The sequence below is a fragment of the Pristis pectinata genome, chromosome 9 (assembly GCF_009764475.1).
Source record: "Pristis pectinata isolate sPriPec2 chromosome 9, sPriPec2.1.pri, whole genome shotgun sequence".
NCBI classification, from domain to species: domain Eukaryota; kingdom Metazoa; phylum Chordata; class Chondrichthyes; order Rhinopristiformes; family Pristidae; genus Pristis; species Pristis pectinata.
Window position 1 is genome coordinate 82,833,304 of NC_067413.1, and position 24,939 is coordinate 82,858,242.

The window sequence follows — 24,939 nt, forward strand, 5'->3', positions numbered from 1 at the left end:
CTTAGGAAGGATTTGAAGATCTTAGAGAGGATGGAGAAAAGATTTACTAGAATAGTTCCAGAGAACAGGGACTGCAGATGCAAGGTTAGGCTGGAGAAGCTGGCATGAAAACAGAAAATGTTGGAAATGCTCTGCGGGTCAAGCCGTGACGTCTTTGGAGACAAATACAGTCAACATTTCAGGAAAAGTTAGAGTTAGGGTTAGAATATATTCAATAGCAAATAACAAGCAGAATCATTGTGAAAAACAATTTGTCTTGAATTCCAAAATATATAGCAGCTAATTAAATTAGAAATGCTGCCATACATTTAAAATACAAAGAAACATAATATCCAGCTATGGCTGCATTTGATGGGAGATGTTCTGCAATAAGAGGAAAAATAAAAGAAAAAGCCTCTGGTGATCTCTCAGTTATGTAACTTTCACCTTTTACAGTGCCATGCGATAAAAATTATGAACATAGCAAGAGAGAGTCCTAAAAGCCTTAATATAAGAAACAATAAGAATCAACTTGGCTTTAAGTAAATAGGATAGAAGAAAAGGATAAAACACCTGCAGAGCATCGCAAACTTCAAATGTCCTTTTTATGCATTTAAGTAAAGAAAATGGTAAAGGAGAAAATATTATATTTCTGAGAAGAAAGTCTCCAGGATTTGATGATTTCACGACCAGACAATTTTCACAATGAGGTATTAGAAGAAATAGGCAAGGAACGTCTTGCTGCAATACACAATTTTCTAAAGAACCTGAGGATGCAGGAATTGTGTTTAGATTTGAAAATTGTGAATGTCACTCAATTATTTAAAAGAGAGAGTAAAAAGGGGGGGGGGGTGTTAAGAAAGAGAGAAAAAGAGATAAACAGGGATCAAACCTAACCCTCCTGACAGTTGTGGGGATGTTAGAGGAATCTATCATCAGATTCAAAATGACTGAATACATGGGAGCGGATGTGTAATCAGAAAGTGAGAATGGATTCATAAACGACCGTGTAACCTGGTTATATATTGTAATCACTAGCACTGTGGATAAGGTAACTTTTACAATGTTATCTGTGCAGACTTCCTTTGATAACACTCCACACGTGAACAAGCAAAAACAAAAGCACACAGAATTTCAGGCAACTTTGTTCTTGGGTTGGTTGTTGTTTGTTGGATAAGAAACAGAATAAGGATCTGAAACAAGACAGGATGAAAGCAAATCATTTTCCTGAAATCATAGACAGAAGTAAGTAAAGAGAACACTCAACTGTAAAAATTCTTTATGTGACAAGCGATGATTTCCATGGACCAGGAATGGAGCCTTCGTTTTTAACTAAATATGTTCGTGTTCGGATAAAAGTAGAGTTTTCTGTCCAAATTTACAGATTATACGGAGATAGGTAGCACAGTAAGATGTGTAGACGAAAGCAAGAATTTATAGAAAACATTAAAAACTGAGTGAGCAAAATGTGCAAGCGGAATTTGACATGGGGAAGTAAGAGATAATTTACTTTTAATCCTATAAAGGAAAATTGGAAGATTTCCTTAATGTTTTGATATCATGGATAGTAGAAGGGAACTCTGGTATCCATTTACACAAATAAATAATAACTAATGGGTAGATATAAAAAGAAAAAGGAATAGACTTTCTTGTGTAATGAAGTTGGGACACAAAGAGTGGGAAAATATACTTCAGTTGTAGACAGCCTTGGTTTGATTCTCTTTTGTGCTGCATTCAGTTCTTGGGACCAGCCCTCACAGAGGATGCACTGCTCTTGAAAAGATACATCACAGGTTCATCAGAATAGTACCAAGGCTTAATAGGTTGAATAGCGTTTCAGTTACATAGACTAGGTTTACAGTCACTTGAGCTTAGAAAGTTGTGGAGAATGTTTTGCCTAGGTGCTAGCCACAGAAGGTTGAGTTAATGAAATATCTCTTGGTCAACCCCTACTACCTTTGCCAGAGTATTGGCAAAAGTCCCAGTGGTAACATTACCAGTAATTAATGCTAGTAAAGAAATTAATCTAAGTCTAAGTGGTTATGATTTTCCCATCAAGGTCCTGGAGGAAGCCAGAAATTGGCAGAATTGGTTTTGCAGTTCAGTGCTTCAATCAAATAGACATTCTTTAAGTATGAGTCTGTATCGTCAATGATGATGTGCTGTTCTGGGGGGGTGGGGAGGGGGAGGTCACAGTTGAATCTCTTTCAACACCCAAGAACACACAATGTTCTTGTGAGAAAACTGTTAATTTTATTGATATGGTGTCCAATAACAGCTCATCAACTGATGCCAATCATCTAATCTATCTTCTCTGAAGAGTTCCAATGAATAGTGGAACATTTCCATTTCCTATAATTGGGCAGCAGTGAAGAGGTAGTCATCAAATTTAAATTTTTCACAATTCTTTCATGTAGATAATTATTAGAGCATTTAATATTTGATCACAGGGAGTACAGAACATTGCACAAATACTGAAGTAAAGATAAAATATTGGGATAGGAAAGGAAAAGAAAGCAGTGATGTTACTTTTCAAATGCTCTAGCAAGAAAAAGCAAATCAGTCCTTCATCTATACTGTGAACATCGGGCTGCAAAGTTTATCTGTGTGGTACCAATTGTTTGAGCCATTTTATTGTTAAATTTATTCAAATTTGCTAAGTGATAAACATGTAGTTATTTATAGTTCAAGTTATGATGACCAACATACTGTGATGTTGGATATTATTATTGGATTTTATAATTGGATCTAATAATAATAATAATAAAGATGCAGTGACAGGAATTGTTCTCCCATGTCAGAGGTTTGCAGGATATGCAGATCATGATGGCAGTCAATGGTGATTTGGTGCCAAAGTGCACCTGAATGATTAAATGTTGTGCTCAACTTACATGGAGGATCCACTGTTCAGCAGCAGCAAGGACCACCAACATCATCCCTCCTTCAACTCCATTCCACCATTATACATGCTATTTATTTATCAGTTAGTTACCGATTGATAAGGAGTATGTTGGGTGGAGTAATCTACTATATGGTGTTACAAGATCTCGTTATGGTTTGTGAAGTCAAGAAGGAGCGAATGTGGCAGAATCAAGCAATGAGTGGCTTCATTTCAAAACTTCAGCAAAACTCTGCTGCTCCTAGACATGTCCTATAGCACAGTCTCCAAACAGTGGAAGGGAAAATTAGGAGAGGACACATAGAGCAGGGCAACCTATGTGATAAGGAAGAAGGAGGACATAGAGGAAGTCCTCCAGCAAGAGTCCTGTGTGTGTTCAGGGAGCAATTCTATAGTGCATCCCTACAAGGAGTGAAGTGTATGGAAACTCTGCAAAAAATTGGGGATGTCACCTGCTTAAGCCAGGAGCATAAAGGCTTCAGCCTTTATAGCCTACCAACATGAGTTTGATTTTGTTCTGTATCTAGCAGCAGTATCATGCATATTTTAAGACCACCTTAATGAGGCAGAGTTGCCACACACTTTGTTGTTTCATTGGCCAGTTCCCAGGCACACTCCACTTCAGAAGAACAGGATCAGGGTTTCCTTTCAGAAGGCTTAAGGGTTTTCTAATGGTGTCGGGTGCCACTGCCTACATTCACATCACTTTGAAGGGACCAAGTGAACTTCAAAATGCGAGAACCACACGAGCTGATGTGTAATCATACCCATGACTATATGATGGTTACACCCAGCAACCAATAATTCTGATTGGCACAGTGGATTGGCACTGATTCTGTGCCAATCTGCTGTGCCCTCCATATTTGAAACACCATTGTAATGAATGACCACTGGGACACAAAGGAAATCCTATTAATCTCTTGGCTCTCTTGGTTTGATCTAGTCACATCTGAAAGACAGTACCCCAGACAGTCAACATTCCTTAACTACTATACTAATACGTTAGCCTAGAGTTCTGTGTTCAAGTCATTGGAATGGTTGTTGAACCAACAACCTTCTAACTCCAGTGATGGTGCTAGACACTAAGTCATTGCTAACACAGCCAGGGTCCTTCATCTTTACCTAACTGTAGAGTAAAATTACCTGTTACATTTTGGGTATTTTTCCACACATTCTCTGGTTGGTTTGCAGAGGTCAAGGGTAATCAAATTGTTCTTGTTGCCACTTGTATAAAAAAAAATGTGATACAGTCATTTTCACCATTCTGGCAAATGTCATAGTTAGGATCAGCTGAATCAACACAGATCAGAAACAAAACTCTAACTCTTTGGTTGATCTGATCTTTATTGTAGCAAAGTGATAGAATTTTGCAACCAAAAATAAGAGTCCTTCAGCCAAATTTATTGCCGGAAAATTGACAATAATTTAGAGGATTGAACTTCAGAAGTCTGAAGACCCTTCTCCAAAATTCAAAAACTTAAAAAAAAACTGTGGCCTAAAAGGTATAAATGTATGTTGTTACAATAATGAAACTTGGATGTCTGCAGGTTAGGTGAGTACTTGAGCCAAAAAAAAGTCTTTTTCCATTCACACAATCAAAACCTGTTATAATTAGCATTTGCCAAACTTTTTTGACATTCAGTGCTCTTTCAGATGAGCCCATTTATCTCGATCCTTCTAGGTTATAGTTTGCATGTGTTGCTAATCTACTTCCATTTGAACATTTTTGGAGCTCTCTTTTGCAGTTTGCTAAAACACATTACTTTGTGCCATTGACACCAAATTTTGGCATTGTATTCCCTAAATTCATCCAAATAACTTGTAAACCCCAAAATCAAAAGTGATCAATACTGATCCTTCGTTAGAATCGCTAACTTTTCTCCTGCTCCTACTTCTTGAATAAAGATACAACATGGACCATTTTCCAGTCTGCCTTAATTTCCATATTTAGATAAGATTGTAAAGATGCTGACAGCAGCAGCTTCTTTAATACCTGTGTTGTCTGTGTTTTATAGTATGAGCAAGATACTTTCACTTTCAGGCATTCATCTGATCCATTGGGACCACACTAACTATTTGAAACTGCAATTCAAATTCCAGAGCAAAGCATTGGAAGCATTGACAACAAGAATATATAAATAAAACAGACTTCACCCTTGTGTAGAGATTCCATATTTTAAAAAATTACTAATAATAACTTAAATCAAGCCAGATGCATACATTTAGTTATGAAGAGAACTGGGCATCCTTCTACCCCCAACTCTATATGGAATAAAGGTTTCCAAAAAACTGAAGCACTAAGCCATTTCCTGCAATGCTGGAGTTCCTTGATGTTTGTACGACCACTAAATTTAGTATTTTTACTAACCCCAGCAGGACCCAGACTAACATCACGTCCATCAGACATTTCTAGTGGTCACCCCCCTGTGGACTGTCCCAAGGAGAGTGTGAAAAATGTCCACAATTTAAAAGGATTCTGACTAGATCATTAAGGAGGGAAATGGAACTACACATTTGTAAGTGATATATTACCCAATCATCACGTCAAAGAAATGTGTTTGATACAAATACTCTTCATGGGTCTCAAGTAGTTATGTACTGTGAAACAATTTATAAGACTTGACACTAATTGTTTGTTCTCTGACAGCACAAACTAGTTGCATCCCAGACCTATTACCTTTAGCCTCTTTCCAGTTAAAAGATTTATCGGTTCTAAACAGCCCACTCTCTGAAAGAAAAGTTTTTGCGGTTTAAATTAGCATTTGGTTAAGAGAAAATTATCTAAGTATAGTGATAGTGTTAGTCACATTATGATCAATGAATTCAAATTATGATACCAATAATGTTATTTGTTAACAGGAATGCTTTTTATGATCATGGTGTTGCGCAAAATATTCCTTCATTTCTATTATTGTCACCAGAACAGTATCACCAAACACACCAATATCACTTGTTGTCATTCCACACAAATAAAGCCAGTTCTCTGTATTTGCCAATTGTGTGTTAACCGGACTACATGTTATCACCTGCCTGAGTATCAGCCTGTTGACCGCAGCTGATCTTATAGGAGCAGCGTGACATATATAATGTGACAAACTCTTTATCACTGGGAGTTTTTCATTTGTAAACAGCCCTTGGAGAAGTGCTTACAAGAGCTGATGGATGAATTTAAAGGAAAGCAGAAACTTAAATATAAAGTGTGCACATGGGATAAAATGCTCCTGCATTCATTACCGCTACCGGTACTTTGTTGACATGTGTCAGCTTTGCAAAGGCTGTTCAGGTAACAATGAAAATAGAGACAGGAACCAGCTTTATTTAATGATCAGTTAAGGGGAGGTATTGCAAAATGATATGACACCCAACTTATAGATGATTTACTATGTCTTCAGACAAAGGAAGATTAGTCAAAGAACTGTCATTTAGTGCTGCAGTGAAAGTCAACAACGTCTTTCACAAGCGCCACCTCCCAGTGCTCAAAAGGCCTCTCCCTGAATGACGGTATCGACTGTTCATCTGGAGGCATAGTGGATATGATCTTTACTGTACAACACCTCCAGGTAAAATGCAGGAAGCAATGCCAGCCACTGTACATGGCCTTTTTTTGATTTCACCAAAGCCTTTGACACCATCTTTTGGGAGAGACTGTGGAATATCCCCCTCAAATTTGGCTGCCCGCAGACACTTGCATCCATTTTACGCTTGATCATTCCTGGCATGCAAGCCATAATAATAACCAATGGGCTTACAACAGAGCTAACCTCACTGAAGACCAGTGTTAAAACAAGATTGATCCTTGCTCCAAATACCTCTCAATCTTTCACGTTGCAGAGTTGCAATTCACCTCCAACTTGCCGCAGGAGTGGAGCTATCTCCAGAACTAATGGCAAAATTGTTCAGCCCACAGTGATAACAGTCCAGAACCAAGGTCACCTGAACCTCAGTAGTTGAGCTCCAGGATGCACAGGGTGCTTGCATTTGCACACGTTTGGAGGCCAGCTCCAAACCATTGTTGACGTACAAGCTGAATCATATAAGAGAATGGGTCTTATACTCAACGCCTGCAAGATAAACACCATCCAGGAATCTACCCCAGCTGCACTACATTGTTCTCTGACAATACCTAGACCTTGGAAAATGTGGACCATGCAGAAGCCCTGGATAACCAGTGGAAGGAGCACACCACCTCAAAAACTACCAACCCCCTCACCTCCTCAGAGACCTCGTGCCCCATCTGTAGAGGAGAATGAGGTTGTCACATTGGCTTCATGAGCCACCTTAGAATCCACAAAAGTGGAAGCAAATCATCCTAAGATATTGTAATGCTATGTTAATACATTTCCTTTTTAAAAAATACTATGTGCATTTCCACTTTATAGTTGTGTATAGTTCTGAGTCTGCCCAGTTTTTTTTGGGTGTAGCAATAAAGAAAACAACTACTGGTCTATATCGTGTTCAGCAGTGAATCTGTATAATTGACGAGATCCAGGGGTCAAGCCATGAGAGTTTACACTGCTGATGAGTACGAGGAACTGGGAATGCAGGCGCAGTCATTTTGAACACTATGCATATCATCCAAAATTAAATTTTGCTGTCAATTTTTGATGCAGTATGTTGGATTTCTTGAAGTTATATCAGTAAGTGAGTAAGTCTACCAGTTAAGCCTGCAGTTGAAGAACAGACAAGAATTACTCACAAATAATCTACTCAATTAGAATCTGTGCAAGTTAATCAATGTCAAAAGTATATGATTAAATAAACAACAATGCTCAGCACACCTACAACATGGTTGTTTACTAACAAGATGGTCACCACAATGCCGAACCTTATGCCACTGATGCACATTCTCAGTCATTCTTAGTTCTGACCCATTGGGGAAAATGTTTCACAGGTTTGCAAGGGCAATAACAGGATTTGGAATCACAGAACAAGACAAAAAAAAATTCCCTTCATAACATGGTGGTAAAAAATTAATTTTTTTTATGAAGTATTATCAACTACAATTAATGGCTATATAGGAACAGGTCCCATTCCTCAGCACAATGTGGTCTGGAAGACAATCATGTTCCATCACACAAGGCAAGAAGAAAATCAGTTGCTCAACATTCCATTCATCTGAGACAACTTGGCAAGAGCTGAAATTGCAGATCACACAGATGCAGATATTCAAGCAACAGACAGAAAGCACTTGGAAAGGATATCAAATTGTCCAAGCTGCTGGAGTAAGACCATTGTTACTCTCAGAAAATAGAACAACCAATGTAAGATGATGTTAAAATACTGTTGTGAATACAATCAGAGGAGAGTAAAAATCCAAGGCAGAATTTTTCACACAAAACCATTAATCACCAGCCTCAAAACAGTTCCCATATTCCGAGAAAAAATGAATAAAAAGCTACATGTGCATGCTGACAGCAATTTTTTCATATACACTCATCGGTAACAATGAAAATTTCGAATAATAATTCAGAAAACATCATGCAAACATAAGTAAAAGTGTAGTGTACAATTTAATTTTATGTAGTTGGAAATAGCTGGATGCAAGACCTCAGTCACATTCAACAGGGATGACAGAGTTCCAGATTGCTAAGAGCAACATGTGAATTTAATAAAGATCATGTTCTGTACATTTGCTAAATCTGTATTAACTGCTTTAAAAAACACTAGCAATGATCACAATTCACCCAATTGCTCCTTCCTCCAATAATTTTTCACTGTCATCCAACTGGGTGGGACGGCATCTGCAATGATCCTATTTTTTTTATCTTTTCAGTTATTGCCAGAGAATTGACAGCAATGGCTACTCTTATCATTGGACATCTTGTGAACCTGAAATCTCAAAAGACTTGGATGAAGGGTCTCGACCTGAAACATCGACTGCCCATTTCCCTCCACAGATGCTGCCTGACCCGCTGAGTTCCTCCAGCATCTTGTTTTTTGACTGAGAAATGTATTCTCAATAGGTTATTTTAATATATTTACTGATTTCATTTTCAAAAAATTGTTCTGATGTACTACTCAGCTTTTACATATTAAAGTATACTTTGGCGTTTCATGGAATTTTATTTCCGTTTATTTATTGTGGTATTTACAGTTTTTCAGGAGACATAACACAAGGCAGTGTGCTTCCCCAGTGATCACTGGCCAAGGTGATATCAAAATTTGAAGGGGGGGGGGGGTAACTGTAACTTGTATACCACTCTGTATGTCACAGGCTTCATATTATACAACACTGAATGTGTAAGACCAAAGAAATCAGGGAAAGTCAATACATTTCAATCCTCGAATGGTATTTTACTGATTTCACCAGAACCGATGACTTCCTGTGGTTTGCACCCACCAAGCTGATAATCCTTAACATCCGCAATTATCAGTTCACATAAGCACTTGCCTATTGTTTGCTGTTGTTCCTCTTTGTTATTACATACGGTTTGAAAGGCAGCCAACTGGCCTTCTATAATCTAGGCCACATGGTAACCAAGAACTCCTTGGTGAATTATTTAATGTAAAAGCTATTCATTTTTCTTTTTATGTCAAAGTGCATAAAATGAATAAAAACAAGCTTCTTCCTTTTAACATGGCTGCAATCAGTCCCCAGTAGAGTACAATTCCAAGTGCAAAATAAAATTATATTTAAAAGAGAGGTTTGCAGCAAAGAAATAACTGTGTTTCCTCTCTGACTTTCAATTCTATTTTTACCTCCCGTCATCAAGGTTAAAGACGCATTGCAGCTGGCAACTATTTGGTACAAAGTAGTTGCTGTTATCTTGCTGGATATTACCAGGTTACTTCTTCATGCAAAGGAGGATCACTGCCAAAACCTACTTCTCATCTGATATGTATTTCCAGAGGTGCAGTGAGCAGAAACAGGAAATTGGACTGCTGATGCTGCTCCATCAATTGGGGATCACTGTTTCAGTTGCAAACATAAATATAAAACCATTAAATTTTATTTCTCCAATGCACTGACATTTGGCTGGCTTCCCTCATTTCACCTCCTGTAAATCTGAACTCATCCTTAACTCTACTGCCTTTGTCCTGTTCACCCATCAGCCTCTGCTGGCTGACCTACAGTAGCTCTCAATGCCCCAATTTTAAAATTCTTATTCTCCTTTGCAAATACCTGTCTCTGTATTGCCTCCAGCCCTCATCTGAGCTAGCTGTGCTCCTGCAATTCTGGCCTCGAGTATCCTGATTTTAATCACTTCATCACTGGCAATAGTGCCTTCAGCTGCTCTGACATGAGGATCTGGAATTCATTCCCTAAACCCTCCCTTCTCTATAATTCTTATTTCATCTTTAAAATCTAACTCTTTGACAAATTTAGGTCATTTGGTCATAATTCCTTTTGTGGCTCAATACAAATTTTGTTGATAATACTCAATGTCATATTGCTTTAAAGGTGTTATATAAACACAAGGTGTTGTTATTGTTATAAGGCAACATAGAGCAGACATCAAAGGAGTGACTTTACTGATGTGTATCGATCAAAAACACAACATAGAGTATGTACCTAATATGCTATGAAGAACACCCTCTGGCCATATCTGTCAACATGTCCAAGTTTTTGATCTTGATACCAGAATACTGCTGCTATCAAGACTTCAATAGGTAAACGACATAATATAACTAGCTGATTGATTTGGCAATTGACATAACGTGAGAAGTAAATAATTTATTGTTTCAGACACCAATACTAAATTGCACCTGACCATTTACAAAAAAATATTTCCACGATTAAGCCATGCAAGAAAATAAGAGAAAATGTCCCTAATTTCTTCAAGGAGAATTGCACTACCATATAGTTTGACGTTGATGTAAGGAATGATCGACAATTAGAATTTCTAAAATTGTCAGTATCATCCTTGACCATGACAAACAAGCTACAAAATAAATCGTTGGCAAGTTCGCCAACCAAAATCAGTTCTAATCCTGTTGTGTGGTTGATGTATTTTGACTACTACCACCTTTCCTTTGTTGACCTTTATTTTGTGTTCCAGCACTCTATAATATACAATTCACTTTAACATACAATTATTCTTCACACCAAAACATATCCAGCCAGATTTTGCAGTGGAAAATACAAGTGCATTTGTTACTAAGCAGTAATCCACACAGCAACTTCTACCATCAAACATATGCACTTAAGTGCAGAAATCAGGAAGCTTAATTGCTCAGCAAATCCAGGGGGTTTGTCTCCAAGCAAGAGCTTCACCATATAGTATGTCAAACTGGTGTTTGTCCATTGTGGTGCAAGTGAATTCTTAAGAGTGATCAGTTTGAATTATTGCCAAATAAACTTGCTAGCACTGAAAATTAACTTTTATGAGTGTCGCTGCTTTGGACTTTAATGATTAAAAGATTTAAAATAATTACATCCGTAAATTAAAGTTTCCTAATTTTCTTTCCGTCCCTTTTACCTTGCTCTCCTAAACCCATGTTTCATTCCCTCACTTGTTCCTCCTGTACAGCGATTTGACTGAATTAATTTTTTTTAAACTTAGACGCTCTGGTTCTGACTTTGTATGCCTCAGTAGGGATTATTTAATTTAATTGATTATGGTGACACACCATTGCTTTTCTTGTTCTTGCAGATCCTGGATCCCTTGTAGAGCGCTCCATGCTCTCTCAAATCTTCAAGTACCACTGCAAAAGGTTGCATAAGTCTACAACCATGTGCTAAAAGTAATAAAAGGTTACCAGGCTATTATTTTCTGATGATTGTAAAATCTAGGAAAACTGGTAGCTGAACTCCAGCCAGATACTAAGCACCAGATCTTAGTAAGAAATGAGAAAGAACTGTGCATACATCAGCAATTTACTACAACATTGCTAGTTCAGCACATATGAAACAAAATGGTAAACCAATGACAAACTAAATTAGCTTTTATAATCCACACTTATTAATTTGAAATTATTATTTGATTACACTATCCACTATTTAAACACAGACATTCTGCACCAAAAAGCAATTTAATAAATAAATCATACAAATTAAGCAGCTGAATTAAGAATTCACCGTATATGCACATTACAAATTAATTCTTACCATGACAATCTGGTGTTTTTACCAAGTCAGAGAAATAGCTTAATATAAAATGTTAAATTTTTAAAAAGTTGCTACTGTAGCTAAATGTTTCCCATATAGCTTAAATTTAGAATGCTGATTTGAAATACTGACAGCAGGCAGGATCTTTTAGTAGGTGCATGCTGATGACATAATTAAGAATCAAAAATCAACATTCTTAGTTTAGTAGGATCTTATGGTGTTGAGGAAACACATTTTATTGTTTATAGTGATTCAACAACATTCATATTACTGGAAAATTTTCATTGTTCTACATTTAACCTTACTGATCTCTGGTCATATTACTTCACAGTTTGAAACTTTGTAGGTACTCTTTTTAAGGACTATTTGGACATTTTGCTCAATTGGAGGAAATGGTGTAACAAAGCTTTAATTTTTCGGTACAAAATCTCTAAAAGAAATGGCATGCATAGCTGTGAATGCTGGTAGTTGCAAAATTCTTTGATGGCTTATTTGGTTAGGGAGTCTACACTGTTTAATAGCATGACATAGAAACAAATTGTTTCCGATTGATTTATGGTCCATGCTGAGTCAGCTTATCTCAGGTGGAATGCAACAATTGGCCTAAAAAACCCTGGGATAGGAAGGCGAAAAGAATCAGTTAACATTCCTGCTCTAACTACAATCTGAGAACTCCAGCTGGAAAGAACATATGTTTGTCTGTTGGGTGAGGAAAAGATAAGGCTTGGTTCCAATGGCCTCTATGATTGAACAGCCTGCTGACATTGATTGTTTGGCTTAAAATAATAACAAATCAGATTAGATACTGTAGTCTGCTGGCACAGTGGATCGTTATGCATTAGACATCTGTGCCTTCATGTGAGCAAAGAAAAAAGTGAAAGGGTAGAACTCATTTTCATTTGCATCTATTGTGTGCTTAGTTCAAGAGTCAGGTAAGGAGCAAGTCCAGCTGTTAATCAAAAATAAACAATAATACGACTAAACCTTTATCAATCCCTAAAGAATCCTTGCAATATTTTGGATTTTAATTTGCCTAAAAGTTACGAATTTGCCCATAAATTACCAGCATATAATTAAGGAATTCACTATGATTTTCAACGTCTCTCTCAAATTCAATCTTCTGAAACTTACCACCTCTGTTGAAAGACGATCTGAAGAAGAAAAAGTATGCAGAAAATGGTTCATGTTGTGGTTATGTTCACTAAATCTGATCTTAACCAGTTAACATTAAGAACATTTTACAGTTGGGCACATAGGTATCTTGCTAACTTTGCAAAACAAAAGAGAATGCAGAAAGTTATATGCATGGTTTAACATACCATATGATTTTTAAAAAATGTGTAAAAATTAACTGTTTAGTGGTTTCACTTTCCCCACCTGAAAACCTTGGATTCTGGCTAAGTACTCTAGCTGTTGAGAGGGTTGTACTGCTGAACAGGGGGAAGCTGGTGCTTTTCCTTTCAAACTTATAGCTTCTGCAGTTGGGGACGTCCCATTCAGCAGAAGCTCCCTTGCAATAGTTGCTGTATTGCTTGTAGTGCTGAAGAATGAACTACATCCTTGGTTTATTTCTTTAGATGTCAGATAGTTCATTGTGGGAGCTGCCTTGTTACGACTTGCTTCCATCTCCTGGTAAACATCAGGGGAGAGATGGAGAATTCCTTTCTGGGCTGTAAATGAAAGAAAACATTAATCATATCAATATTATTTTTTATTTCCCGCATGAAAATGTCATTGTTATTATTCTGAATTTAAGGTGATTAGTCATTGATTCATAACCTCCAAATAAATATCAAAAATCCTAGATGTAGTAATCACATGAAAACTTTAAATTGGGTTTAAATGTATTAACAACTTGAAAACGACCTTGCACTGTAGAGGCTTTGCTCCTTAAATTAGCACTACATTGTGTATTTTATTCCAATATTCAGTTATTTCATCAAAAGTATTCTCCCTCTTACACATGAGCTTGAGGGATAATTTGCCCCTTGTCCTGTGTGAGTACAACACGTAGCTTATGGCATTCAACACTATAGGAAAAGGATGAACACAGGGCTAGGAGGAAGTCTTAATAAGCTAAGTCAGCTTATCATATCAGTGATAGTACTTAATCATAGCAATCCTTCCCATTATAAAAATAATGTATTTAAAAATATGCTAATGCTATAAAGTGGAATCTTTTATTCATATGGATTGAACAATGATTCACAAACTATTAGATTTGATCAATAATTGCAGATTGCCACCTACTTAAAGACAGTGCAATGGACTAAATTAACAAAAGACAGATCAGAGGCATGAAATGTACTTTCTGGCCTCATAAAAAGGCAGATAAGAAATTCTACATCAGAAGATAAGAATTAATAACAGGGAAAAAATATCTTTGATTATAAAATTAAACATTCATCAAGAGAGTATAATAGTTATTGCACAAACTATTATTGTGTGAAGTACTGCAGCTATCCAAACTGCAAGAGTTATTACAGAAATAACTAAAACAAGAATATTATTCTATAATTTTCCATCACAATAAATATTCTTCTGTAGAAAAAGCAAAGTACTAACTAGTATTGAAAGAATTTTGAGACTAACTTTTAACTGTATGTAAAGAAATGTGCTAAAAGTTTCACCTATAACCACATGACTATCTTTTGCACTCTAGTGTCCTAATGTTACTAAGGCTATTCGGTCTGCTTTTCATCAGCAACAAATGTCCTTTTCACACTTTAGGCAGACGATGTTACTTCTTTCATGCTGTCAACTTGGAGATCTGGAGAGGTACTTGAGAAGATGTGACAATTATGCAGCAAACATGACTAATCATTCATGTGCACATTACATGGCTAATTCTGCTTATCAAATGGTAAAGGCATCTGAAATAAATTTTCCACTTCTAACACTTCTGCTTCTTCTCATGCCCTTCAGATTATTTTTCTCACACATTTATTAAACAAACCCCAATTGAACATAGTGTTTTTAATTACTGCCTTGGAGAGTTTTGACCTTGTGAGTATCTGTGAAATAAAATTTGATATAATGCTTTCATACGTGTAGAAATTTAAACAAAATAATTTGTCTTTCTTTCGGTTCTCCCATTTCAGAGTTCACGTCTAATTTTGTATATTTATACTTATGTTTATTCTAGATGGAACTGTGTCAGTGACCGATGGGGAAAACAGCAGGAGTAATTAGTAGTTCGTGTATGTTCTTTAAAAGTGCGGGCCTTGTGTATGAATAACCTTAACGTTTATGTAGACCTAAAGTTTTAAAAATCTACAATTTTAGCATTTCTCTAAAAATTATTAAAAAGATAATTGAGTTAATCTAATGTGTAAATAGTTATCTTCATTCTTGAATGTAGTTGAACATATACAGAGTAAATCCATAGCTCATAAAGGATAAACAGTGCAACTCTTCATTTAAAATTTTAATGCCAATGTATGACTATTCTGAATAGACAGAAGCTCTAAAATAGGGTCAGAAGTTGGCCTCACAGCCCTTCATGCCTGATTCTTCTTGGCTGGTCTACCTCAATATCATATTCCCACCATCTTCCCATACTCCTTGATATCTTCTGTATCTTGTAACCTATCTATCTCTTTCTTAAATATATGCAATAAATTGGCTTCCACCATCTTCTGTGGTGGAGATTTTCATAATTTCACCATCCTCTGAGCAAAGAAGTTTGCCCTTGTCTCAATCCTATACATCTTGCCCTGCATACTAACACCTGTGACTGCTCATCTTCTCCGCATCTTGTCTGCCTTTGGCATGCTTCAATGAGATCTCCTCTGAGTTTTCAAATCTCAAGTGAACATAGGCCTAGTTGACCCAACCTCTCCTCATTCTCCCAACAGTCCTGCCATCCTAGTCTGATGAACATTTACTGTACTCTCTCTAAATCAAATACATCCTTCCTTAGGTAAGGAAACCAAAACTGCTCATGCTTGTTTACTTCACAAATGATGTCTTTAATTATCTTGACCAGAGAAAACAATCTTCAATCCTAAATGCAAGATGAAATTGTTCTTCATTGGACTATTGCAGTCCATCTCCTTTGTACATTTGTCCTTTGAACACTTTCTATATTCCAGGATTTCGCTCCCAAGGCAGACATCCTAAAATACTGGTCTGAAAAAGACAATCATATTCTGGATTTCATGAATGATCTCCACTCCTACTATCAGCATGGTGAATAATGGCTTCTACACAATTGGGTATCTTAAAGCACCATAGTTCCAGTGGCTGGGGATCTAATTACACACCCCTTGGCATTTTGGTTAGTCTTCCTGAAAGTTACAGGGCACTTTCATAGCAAAATGAAAAGAATGTGAAATATCATGGAACTATGGTTTACAATATGAACAAATTGTGATTTCTGCTGTCTCTAGTCAGCGTGCCACAGATATAGCACTTATGTCACCAAAACTGTATAAGCTTGCCAGCTTAACACTAACTATAGTGCAGAGTTTCATAGTGGATGCTTTCATTAGAGATGAGATCCATCCTCTTAAATGGACGTTCTGAAAGTTGGGTCAGATCAATATCAACCAATAAGACCATTTCTTAAGCAGATCTTTTGGCAACCTCACAGAATAAACAGCTGTTAGTATTCTATTGCAGGAGTGAAAACAGTCGAGCTGTTTTCTTCCATGGTCTGCCAACTTTCTGGAACAGGAAGTTCTTTCACGCCTTCCCCCTTATATTCAAGATCACACACAAAATCCGATTGAAATGAACCAGATTTGTTTAACTAGCCCTTTACTAGCCGAGGAGGAGTCAGATTGCAGTTTTACTGACCTCAAGTATGAATGAACCCTTTCACATCCTGTATAAATGGAGTGTCATGCCTAGTTTAGCAACTCACTGTGCTTACAAACGATAGTCTGACACAGTCACAAAAAACAAATGCAAACTAAATGTAGTTAATAACCTTTTGAAATGATTTAAGATCAAAGAACATAGCATAAGAACTAGACAAAGGAGCAAGCGATATGGTTCCTGGAGGTTGCTCAATAAGGTGATGGGCTGATACTACACTTCAAGACCACTTTGTTGCCCAGTCCCTTTTACTCTGATTCCCTCACTGGCAAAAAAATTCTTGAGCATGGTCTTGAATATACTCGCAACTACTTATCACCCACAACCCTCTGTAGAAAATTTCAAAAACTTACAATCCACACTGCAGAAACAAAATATCTCATTTCAATCCTATTCCTGAGAACAATGACTTCTAGTTCTAGACTGCACTGAGAGAAAATAGCCTCCTGGCATTTGTGCATACCTCTGAAAATCTTGAATGTTACATTGAGATTGCCCCTCATTCCTCCCAACTCACTAAGTAGAGTCCTCTGCATTGAATGCCTACAATTCAAAGCAAAGCTTCATGCATTTGTGCTGTGATCAGAACCACAACCAATAATAAAACCCTTCTGTGTTTCAAGATGAAAAAGTTCAAATGCCTCAATGTATTCTGTGGTCTTCCTCCTATTGTGGTCAGACATGGAACAAAGGAACTTATTTCATAAGGATTAAGTAAAATACAGCCTTTGATGTATAGAATTGGATTGAAATTCCCGTAACTGTCTTGAGAAAGTTACCCTTTTGAATTTCACATGAAGACATCTCCAACAGTCACACTTGTCCTGGCATGTGACAAAATTTACTTTCATCTAAAATCTCTTGTTCATCACAGAGTACTGGTAAGCACAGGTAGCCTCAAACTGTTGCTGAGATATTGATGAGGGGGTTACAGGAAAAGAGTTTCAGCTCATGCTTTTCCATCTGAAGCTTTGGAATCAGAGTGTAAAAGGAAAAGTGTCAACTTTCTGAGGGACTTCACACTGAAAAAAACAAGAGCTGTTATACCTCAGTAAACTCCGAGTACAATAAGTATGTAAAGAAATCTCAGAATCAAATACAATCTGATACTTTGCTGTAGAATCCTAGAAATTAGTGGCACAGAAGGAGCCCAGTCAGTCTGTTGCGTCTCTACTGACCAACAAAAAACATTTAGATTAATCCCACTTCTTGGTCCACAGCTTTGCAAGCCACAACATGTCAAGTTGGTCCTATTTAATTGTGATGTGGTTTTCTGCCTCCACCCTCTCTCAATGCTCTCCAGAGCCCTAGCCTATGCAAAGGATTTTCCACAGATCTTCTCCAAAAATGACCTCTGTGTTAAAGGAAGTAAGAGCTTGCCATTAGTGCTATAGGTTAGCTCCATTCCAACAGAAACCTTGTTTAAGGTGAGGTGCAGCACTGCAGCAAGAATGAGTGAAGAAAATATTGGGGCAATTATGGAGCCTTGCTTTATGCCAGTCTGCACTAAGATTGGCTCTGTTGTGGACCCACTGGTTAGTATTACAGCTTGGATACCATCATGAAACAAACACAATACGGAGTTGAATTTCCATGGACAGCCAGATTTGAGGAGGATGTGACATAGTGCCTCCAGACTGATAGGCTTTAGCGAGGTCAAAATAGTCCATGTATTGTCATTGGTAGTGTGCCCTGCTTTTCTCATGGTGGAGCTGTGCAGTGAAGATCACATCCACTGTGCCTCAAGATGGATGGAATCCATACTGTGATTCTGGAACAGCTCTGTGGCCACAGGGGAAGGAGCTGAGGAGGACAATGATGACGACTTTCCCCGTGGCAGGCAGCAGTGACTGCAGCTGGATTCGTCTCCCTGCTTGAAGACAATTACGATTACAGCGTTCCTGAATCATGCCAAATAAATACCTTTAATAATAATAAAATGGTTGCATAAATCCTGTGATCATATTTCTAAAAGAATGATAAATTAATTTGTAGATTAGCTGGAAATTCAGAAAATTTTTGCAAATTGTGTATCGCATTTTAAAAAAAGGTAGCTACAGCATATCACATTTTTATTTCCTCAACTTAATGGATTCCACAACAGGTTCCAATAAAAAGTAAGAAGAATGCAAATATGATGGGAATGACTGAGAAGGAATGGCCAGCGGGAATAAAGGCAAACAGGTGTAATAAATGAAAAGGATGAAAAAAAAACTAGTTTGCAATGTACCAAATAAACTTCCATTTTGGTATCTGTAGAAACAATTTCCTATTCTTCCCAGAATATCTCTAAGCTGAATACTTCCCTGTGGAGTACCAGTAACACTTTAACTTTTCATTAAAAAAGGCACAGAATGTTACACTCGATACTGCATTATAATAACACCTAATAATGTATTATTTTTGTTTTGTTGTTACTTTCCTCCTTCCTTTTCAACGTTGAAACCAGCTTGCACCAGATGTCTTCCAAAGAGAGACTGAAAACCTTCCCCAAACATATAATTTCAGAGAAACTTGGGTGGAGTGATTACTCTTCTGGTTTTGATTACATCCTTTGTGGAGGTATGCAGCCTCGATTTGTGCTTTTATAATTCATTTCTGGGTTTTAGATAATAGAACCATCTGCCTCCATGTTCCTCTACCAGGCAATGAAAACTGAAGCTCCTTGAAAGACTCAAAAAAAGGGGTCCTTGACACTATTAAGACTAGGCAATTTATACTTTCCACAACTGCCAACAACAAAATAACCACAAATTTTGTGTCAGCTGTAGTTTTTAAATTCAAGAGTGCCTTGACTGGTGAACCAGCTGAGACAGAAAATATACTATGTGTGAAATTGCAGTGCCTAACCTTTTAATAAATGATTAGGAATTGAAACTGCTCTGATTGTTGTTAAATCACAAACATAAGTGTGAACAAGATGTACTGTTGAGGTTTTCAGTATGGTGAGAAAGACATTAGAGTCCAAGATTGAATAACTTGTGCAGTATTCAAGTGATCTTAGATTTATACTGAACCTCATGCTTGATTGTAGATAAAAGAAATGGCATTATTGTCTCCAATTTGAAAAGATCAATGCCATCTAATGCTTATCAATCAGCAGTAGCAAAACAAGCTGCTGGCTATCACTTTGCTCAAGTTTCCAACTGTGAGATGTTAAATAATATTCAGAATTATTGACAGTCAGCTCCTCTCTTACTTTAGCAACTGTAGAGGGTGAATCATTCAGCCACTCAGCCCAGGAGGGTTTTGGGTCACTGCTGGGTTTGTGCGTTCAACTGGGCTGAAGATTTCATGCTACAACTGACCTCAACACCTTGGGTTAAGAAGGATGGATAAAATGTTAAAGTTATTATTCAATGGTCTCCAGTGAAAGGATTTATAAACATCGAGTCAGGACAGAAACAATCTGACTTTTTATGCAACCTGCACACTTTTGAATGGCAAGACCCATTTGGAGAAAAAAAAAGGGATGGGAGTGAACATAATGGAATTATACCTCAGGAGGAGAGGCAGACAGAACATTTGTGCGAGAAATTTATAAATTGATTCGAACAGTGATGTTCATTGTTACACAGGTGAGTTGTGAATATTAAATTCTGCTGTATTTGAAGTTTTTCCCTAGGCAAATATGAGATAATCTCAGAGAGTGAATAGTATTAGCAACTTTTGTACATTCCAAGTAAAATATATTAAACAATTGATACCCAGCAACAACTACAAAGTAGCAATCTTATCAATCAAGCTGACATCATAAAAGCCACAGCAAGGTTAAATTTCTGTTGCCTTGAAGTCATTCCAAAGTGTTTGTTTAAAAAGCATAACACATTAAATTAGTTTCAATGATTTTGTCACTCTTTGCACCTCTCGGTCCTGAAAGTGTGATGTGGTATCTGAGATCTCAGATGTTCCTGAAATTTTTCTGTTCTGCATACATCACAATTATACCTTCACCCATTGAGACAGAAGGGGGACTTTGGATTTTTTCCATAGTTCCAGTCAGCAGCATTTAAGGTTATTCATAATTTCAAAGGATTGAGGAGTGTCATTATTGGTAGGAAATAAAATAATTTGTAGATAATTTCCCTGAATGTTAGTTGTAATATAAAATATTACAACTAACATTCAACTCTATTTTTGATAGTTTCATTGAAGCAACGAGTACTAATGGCACTGTCAGGCAAAATGGGCTGGTCTAGGTACTGAGACCAGAGTGAAATGGGAGAACAAAAATAAAACAAATGCTGAAGTACGTTGGGTTAATGATTGGCATCTTACTAATTTAAAGCAACACAGACAAAATGCCGGGAGGAACTCAGCTGGTCAGGCAGCATCTATGGAGGGAAATGAATGGGACGTTTTGGGCCCAGATCCTTCATCAGGCTGGACTGGTGACTGAAAACATCAGAGATGATTTTAATCATTTAAAATCATCTTAATTTTACTGCCTCTTAATAACCACTATTTCATGATGTCATTGTATCATCGAAAGATACACCACAGGAAAGTTGTTCAGTCTTTTGTGCCTGTGTTAGCTCTTTGCAATAACCCTGTAAATGTGTTTAGCCCTTCAGATATGTATCCAATTCTTTTTTGATTGCTACTACTGCCCTACGCCCTTCCAGAATCACAATTAACTACAGTACTCTATTCCAATAAATTAGCCAAGGGTTTCCATATATGTTCCATAAAGCCTTTTCATCTTGTCCTGTCCTGTCCTCTTTAAAGGCTTATATGTATAATGACCGAGGTCTCTATTCTGAAATTGTACAATCCCACTTCAAAATTGTACAATTTAGTTCATCCTACTTCTCATCAGTCTTTCAATTAAAATGAATTGCTTCATGTTCCTGTGTTAAAATTTCATTTGCCGTGCCATCTGCCCATTTAGCCGTCTGTCCACATCCTAAAGTCTATCATTTATCCTCCTCGTTGCTTATTGTGTTCCCAAACTTGGATCATCTGCAAGTCTATAACATGTATCAAAAGACCAGTCGTCCCTGAGGAACACTGCAGTGTACTTAAATCCGATCTGAAAAACAACCATTCATTACTCCCTGCTTTGTTTCTATGCCAATTCTGCATTCATGCCGCCACTGTCCTTTTAATCCCTAGGGGTTTAATTTGGCTAACAAAAGCCTTTCAAAAGTCCATATGCACAATATCAACTGCCAAGCTTCAATCCTCTCTGCAACTTCATTAAAGAACTGAAACAAGGTTACCTTTAACAAAGCTATGGTGGCTTTCATTTATTAGGCCATACTTTCACAATGATTCATTTTGTTCAGGATTATGATCACTAAATATTTCCCTACCACTAACATTAGGCTACCTGACCTTTAGTGGTCAGATTTCTTTCTCTTCCCTTTTCTCAACATAAGTATGAACATGTGCAATTCTTCAGTCCTCTAGCACAACCTCCATATCTAAAGGGGATGGAAGATTATGGTCAGAGCCTTGCAAATTCCCAGTAACACAGAATGCATTCAGAATGAGAGCGGGAAGGAGTTTGAAAAGGTAGGCCCGTTGTTGCTGTTCTTGTTGCTATGGTGAATAGTATGAGTATGAGGGTGGGAAGGCTCATTGCCGTGGTAAGTACTGCGAGAACTAGAGCAAAAATGAGAACGAGTGCGGGAAGCAGTTTGAAAAGTTAGACCCGTTGTTGTTGTTCTTGTTGCTGTGATGAGTTGATAGGTCTGTTGATTAGCTAATTAGCCAATAAAAAGAAGTTAGGGTCAAGCAGAGTGACCATTGTTAGGACAGTGTTTGAGTGGGGGAGACTGAGGCTTTGGCTAAAGAGGTTTCGGCATGAGGAGGCAGAGCAGGTGAGTGGAGGCTTCTGGCAGGTATTCTTTCTTTCGCTGTTATTTGTAATTTTCTTTGAATAGAACAGTGGGAATGGCAGTCAGGGCAGAAATATGCTCCTCTTGTAGGATGTGGGAAATCAGGGGGACCTCCAGTGTCCCCAATGACTTTACCTGCAGGAAGTGCATCCAGCTGCAGCTCCTTACAGACCGTGTTAGGGAGCTGGATCTGCAGCTGGATGAACTCCAGATCATTTGGGAAACAGAACAGATGATAGATAGGAGTTAGCAGGAGGCATTTACATCTAGGGTCCAGGAAGTAGGTAGTTGGGTGACCATTAGGTGAGGGAAAAGGAATAGGCAGTTGGTACATGATATCCTGGTGACCGTTTCCCTGGATAACGTACATCGGTTTGGATGCTGTTGGGGGGTACGACTCACTGGTGGAGAGCCATAGCAGCCGGGTCTCTGGCGCAGAGTCTGGCTCTGTGGCTCAGAAGGGAAAGGTGGAGGGGGTAGAAGAGGAGTGCGATAGTGATAGGGGATTTGTTGGTTAGGAGGGCAGACAGGAGATTCTATGGTCAAGATAGAGACTCCCAGATGGTATGTTGCCTCCCAGGTGCCAGGGTCAGGGACATCTCGGATCAAGCAAACAGAATTCTTAAGGGGGAGGGGGAGGGGCCAGAAGCTGTGGTGCACATTGGTACCAACGACATAGGTAAGATAAGGGATGGGGTCCTGAAGAGCAGGTATTGGGACTTAGGAAGGAAGCTAAAAAGCAGGACCTCAAGGGTAGTAATCTCTGGATTGCTGCCTGTGCCACGCACAAAGGAGGGAAAGAATAGGAGGATAAGGCAGACTAATGAGTGGCTAAAGAGTTGGTGCAGGGGTTCTCTTCTGGGGTAGGTATGACCTATACAAAAGGAACAGATTACACCTGAACTGGAGAGGGACCAACGTCCTTGTGGACAGGTTTGTTAGAGCTGTTGGGGAGGGAGTAAACTAGGTTGGCAGGGGGATGGGAACCAAAGTGTCAGATTAGAGGATGGATCAGTTGGTGTGATGTGTCCAGAGAAGGTGAGGAAGGATAGACAGGGGACGGGGCATAAATGGGGTGGGGGGGGGGGTGGCATTGCTAATCAGAGATAATATCACAGCTGTAGGAAGGGAGGATGTCTTAGAAGGATCATCTATTGAGTCAGTGTGGGTGGAAGTCAGAAACAGGAAGGGAGCGATCACTCTATTGGGAGTATTCTCTCGGCCCTCAAATAGCCGTCAGGTCAGTGGGGAGCAGATAAGTAGGCAGATTTTGGAAAGGTGCAAAAGGAACAGGGTTGTTCTCATGGGTGACTTTAACTTCCCTAATATTGATTGGCACCTCTGTGCAAAAAGTTCAGATGGGGTAGAATTTGTTAGGTGTGTACAGGAAGGATTTCTGTCTACAGGCCTGTCTAGAGGGAAGGACATGCTGGATCTGGTATTAGGCAATGAACCTGGTCAGGTGAAAGACCTCTCAGTGGGTGAGCATTTCAGGGATAGTGACCACAACTCCCTGACCTTTAGCATGGAATTATGGATTCAGACATTATGGAATTATGGAGCAGACATTATGGGAAAGTATTTAATTGGGTGAGGGCAAATTACGATGGCATGAGGCAAGAACTTGAGAGCATAAACTGGGAACAGATGTTCTCTGGTAAATGCACCGCAGAAATGTGGAGGTTGTTTGGGAACCACTTGCATGGGGTTCTAGATAGGTGTGTCCCACTGAAACAAGAAAAGGATGGTAGGGTGAAGGAACCATGGTTACCAAGAGAGGTGGAAGGTTTAGTCAAGAGGAAGGAGGAATCATATTTAAGGATTAGGAAGCATGCTCTTGAGACTTATAAAGTAGCCAGGAAGGAGTTTAATAAGGGACTTAGGAGAGCTGGAAGGGGACATGAGAGGGCCCTGGCGAGTAGGGTTAAGGAAAACCATAAGATGTTCTACACATATGTGAGGAACAAGAGGATGACTAGGGTGAGGATAGGACCCCTCAGGGATAAAGGGGAAAAAATGTGTCTGGAGGTGTAGGAGGCAGGGGAGGTCCTAAGTGAATATTTTGTTTCAGTGTTCACCAGTGAGAGGGATTTAGACGAATGTGAGGTTAGCATAGAATAGGCAAATGTGTTGGAGCATGTTAAGGTTAAGAAAGAGGCAGTGTTGGAGCTACTAAAAAGCATTAGAATAGATAGGTCCCCGAGGTCAGACAGGATACACCCCAGGTTACTATGGGAAGTGAGGGAAGAGATTGCTGGAGCATTAACGATGATCTCTGAGTCCTCCTTGACCAGAGGAGTGGTACCGGAGGATTGGAGGATGGCAAACATTGTTCCCTTGTTCAAGAA

The 24,939-nt window shown here is 38.3% G+C and overlaps 1 protein-coding gene across 3 annotated transcripts in view; it reads right to left on the reverse strand.

Moving 5' to 3' along the window:
• Window positions 1-24,939, reverse strand: part of stau2 (staufen double-stranded RNA binding protein 2) — a 211,545-nt gene that overhangs the window by 68,568 nt on the left and 118,038 nt on the right. For 2 of the 3 annotated variants that reach the window (XM_052023204.1, XM_052023203.1), the window contains one exon: window positions 13,305-13,597. In XM_052023204.1, the coding sequence (XP_051879164.1) occupies window positions 13,305-13,597 (293 nt within the window). Of the gene's footprint in view, window positions 1-13,058; window positions 13,598-24,939 lie in introns of all 3 variants that reach the window. The other variant, XR_007956897.1, reaches the window with a different exon arrangement.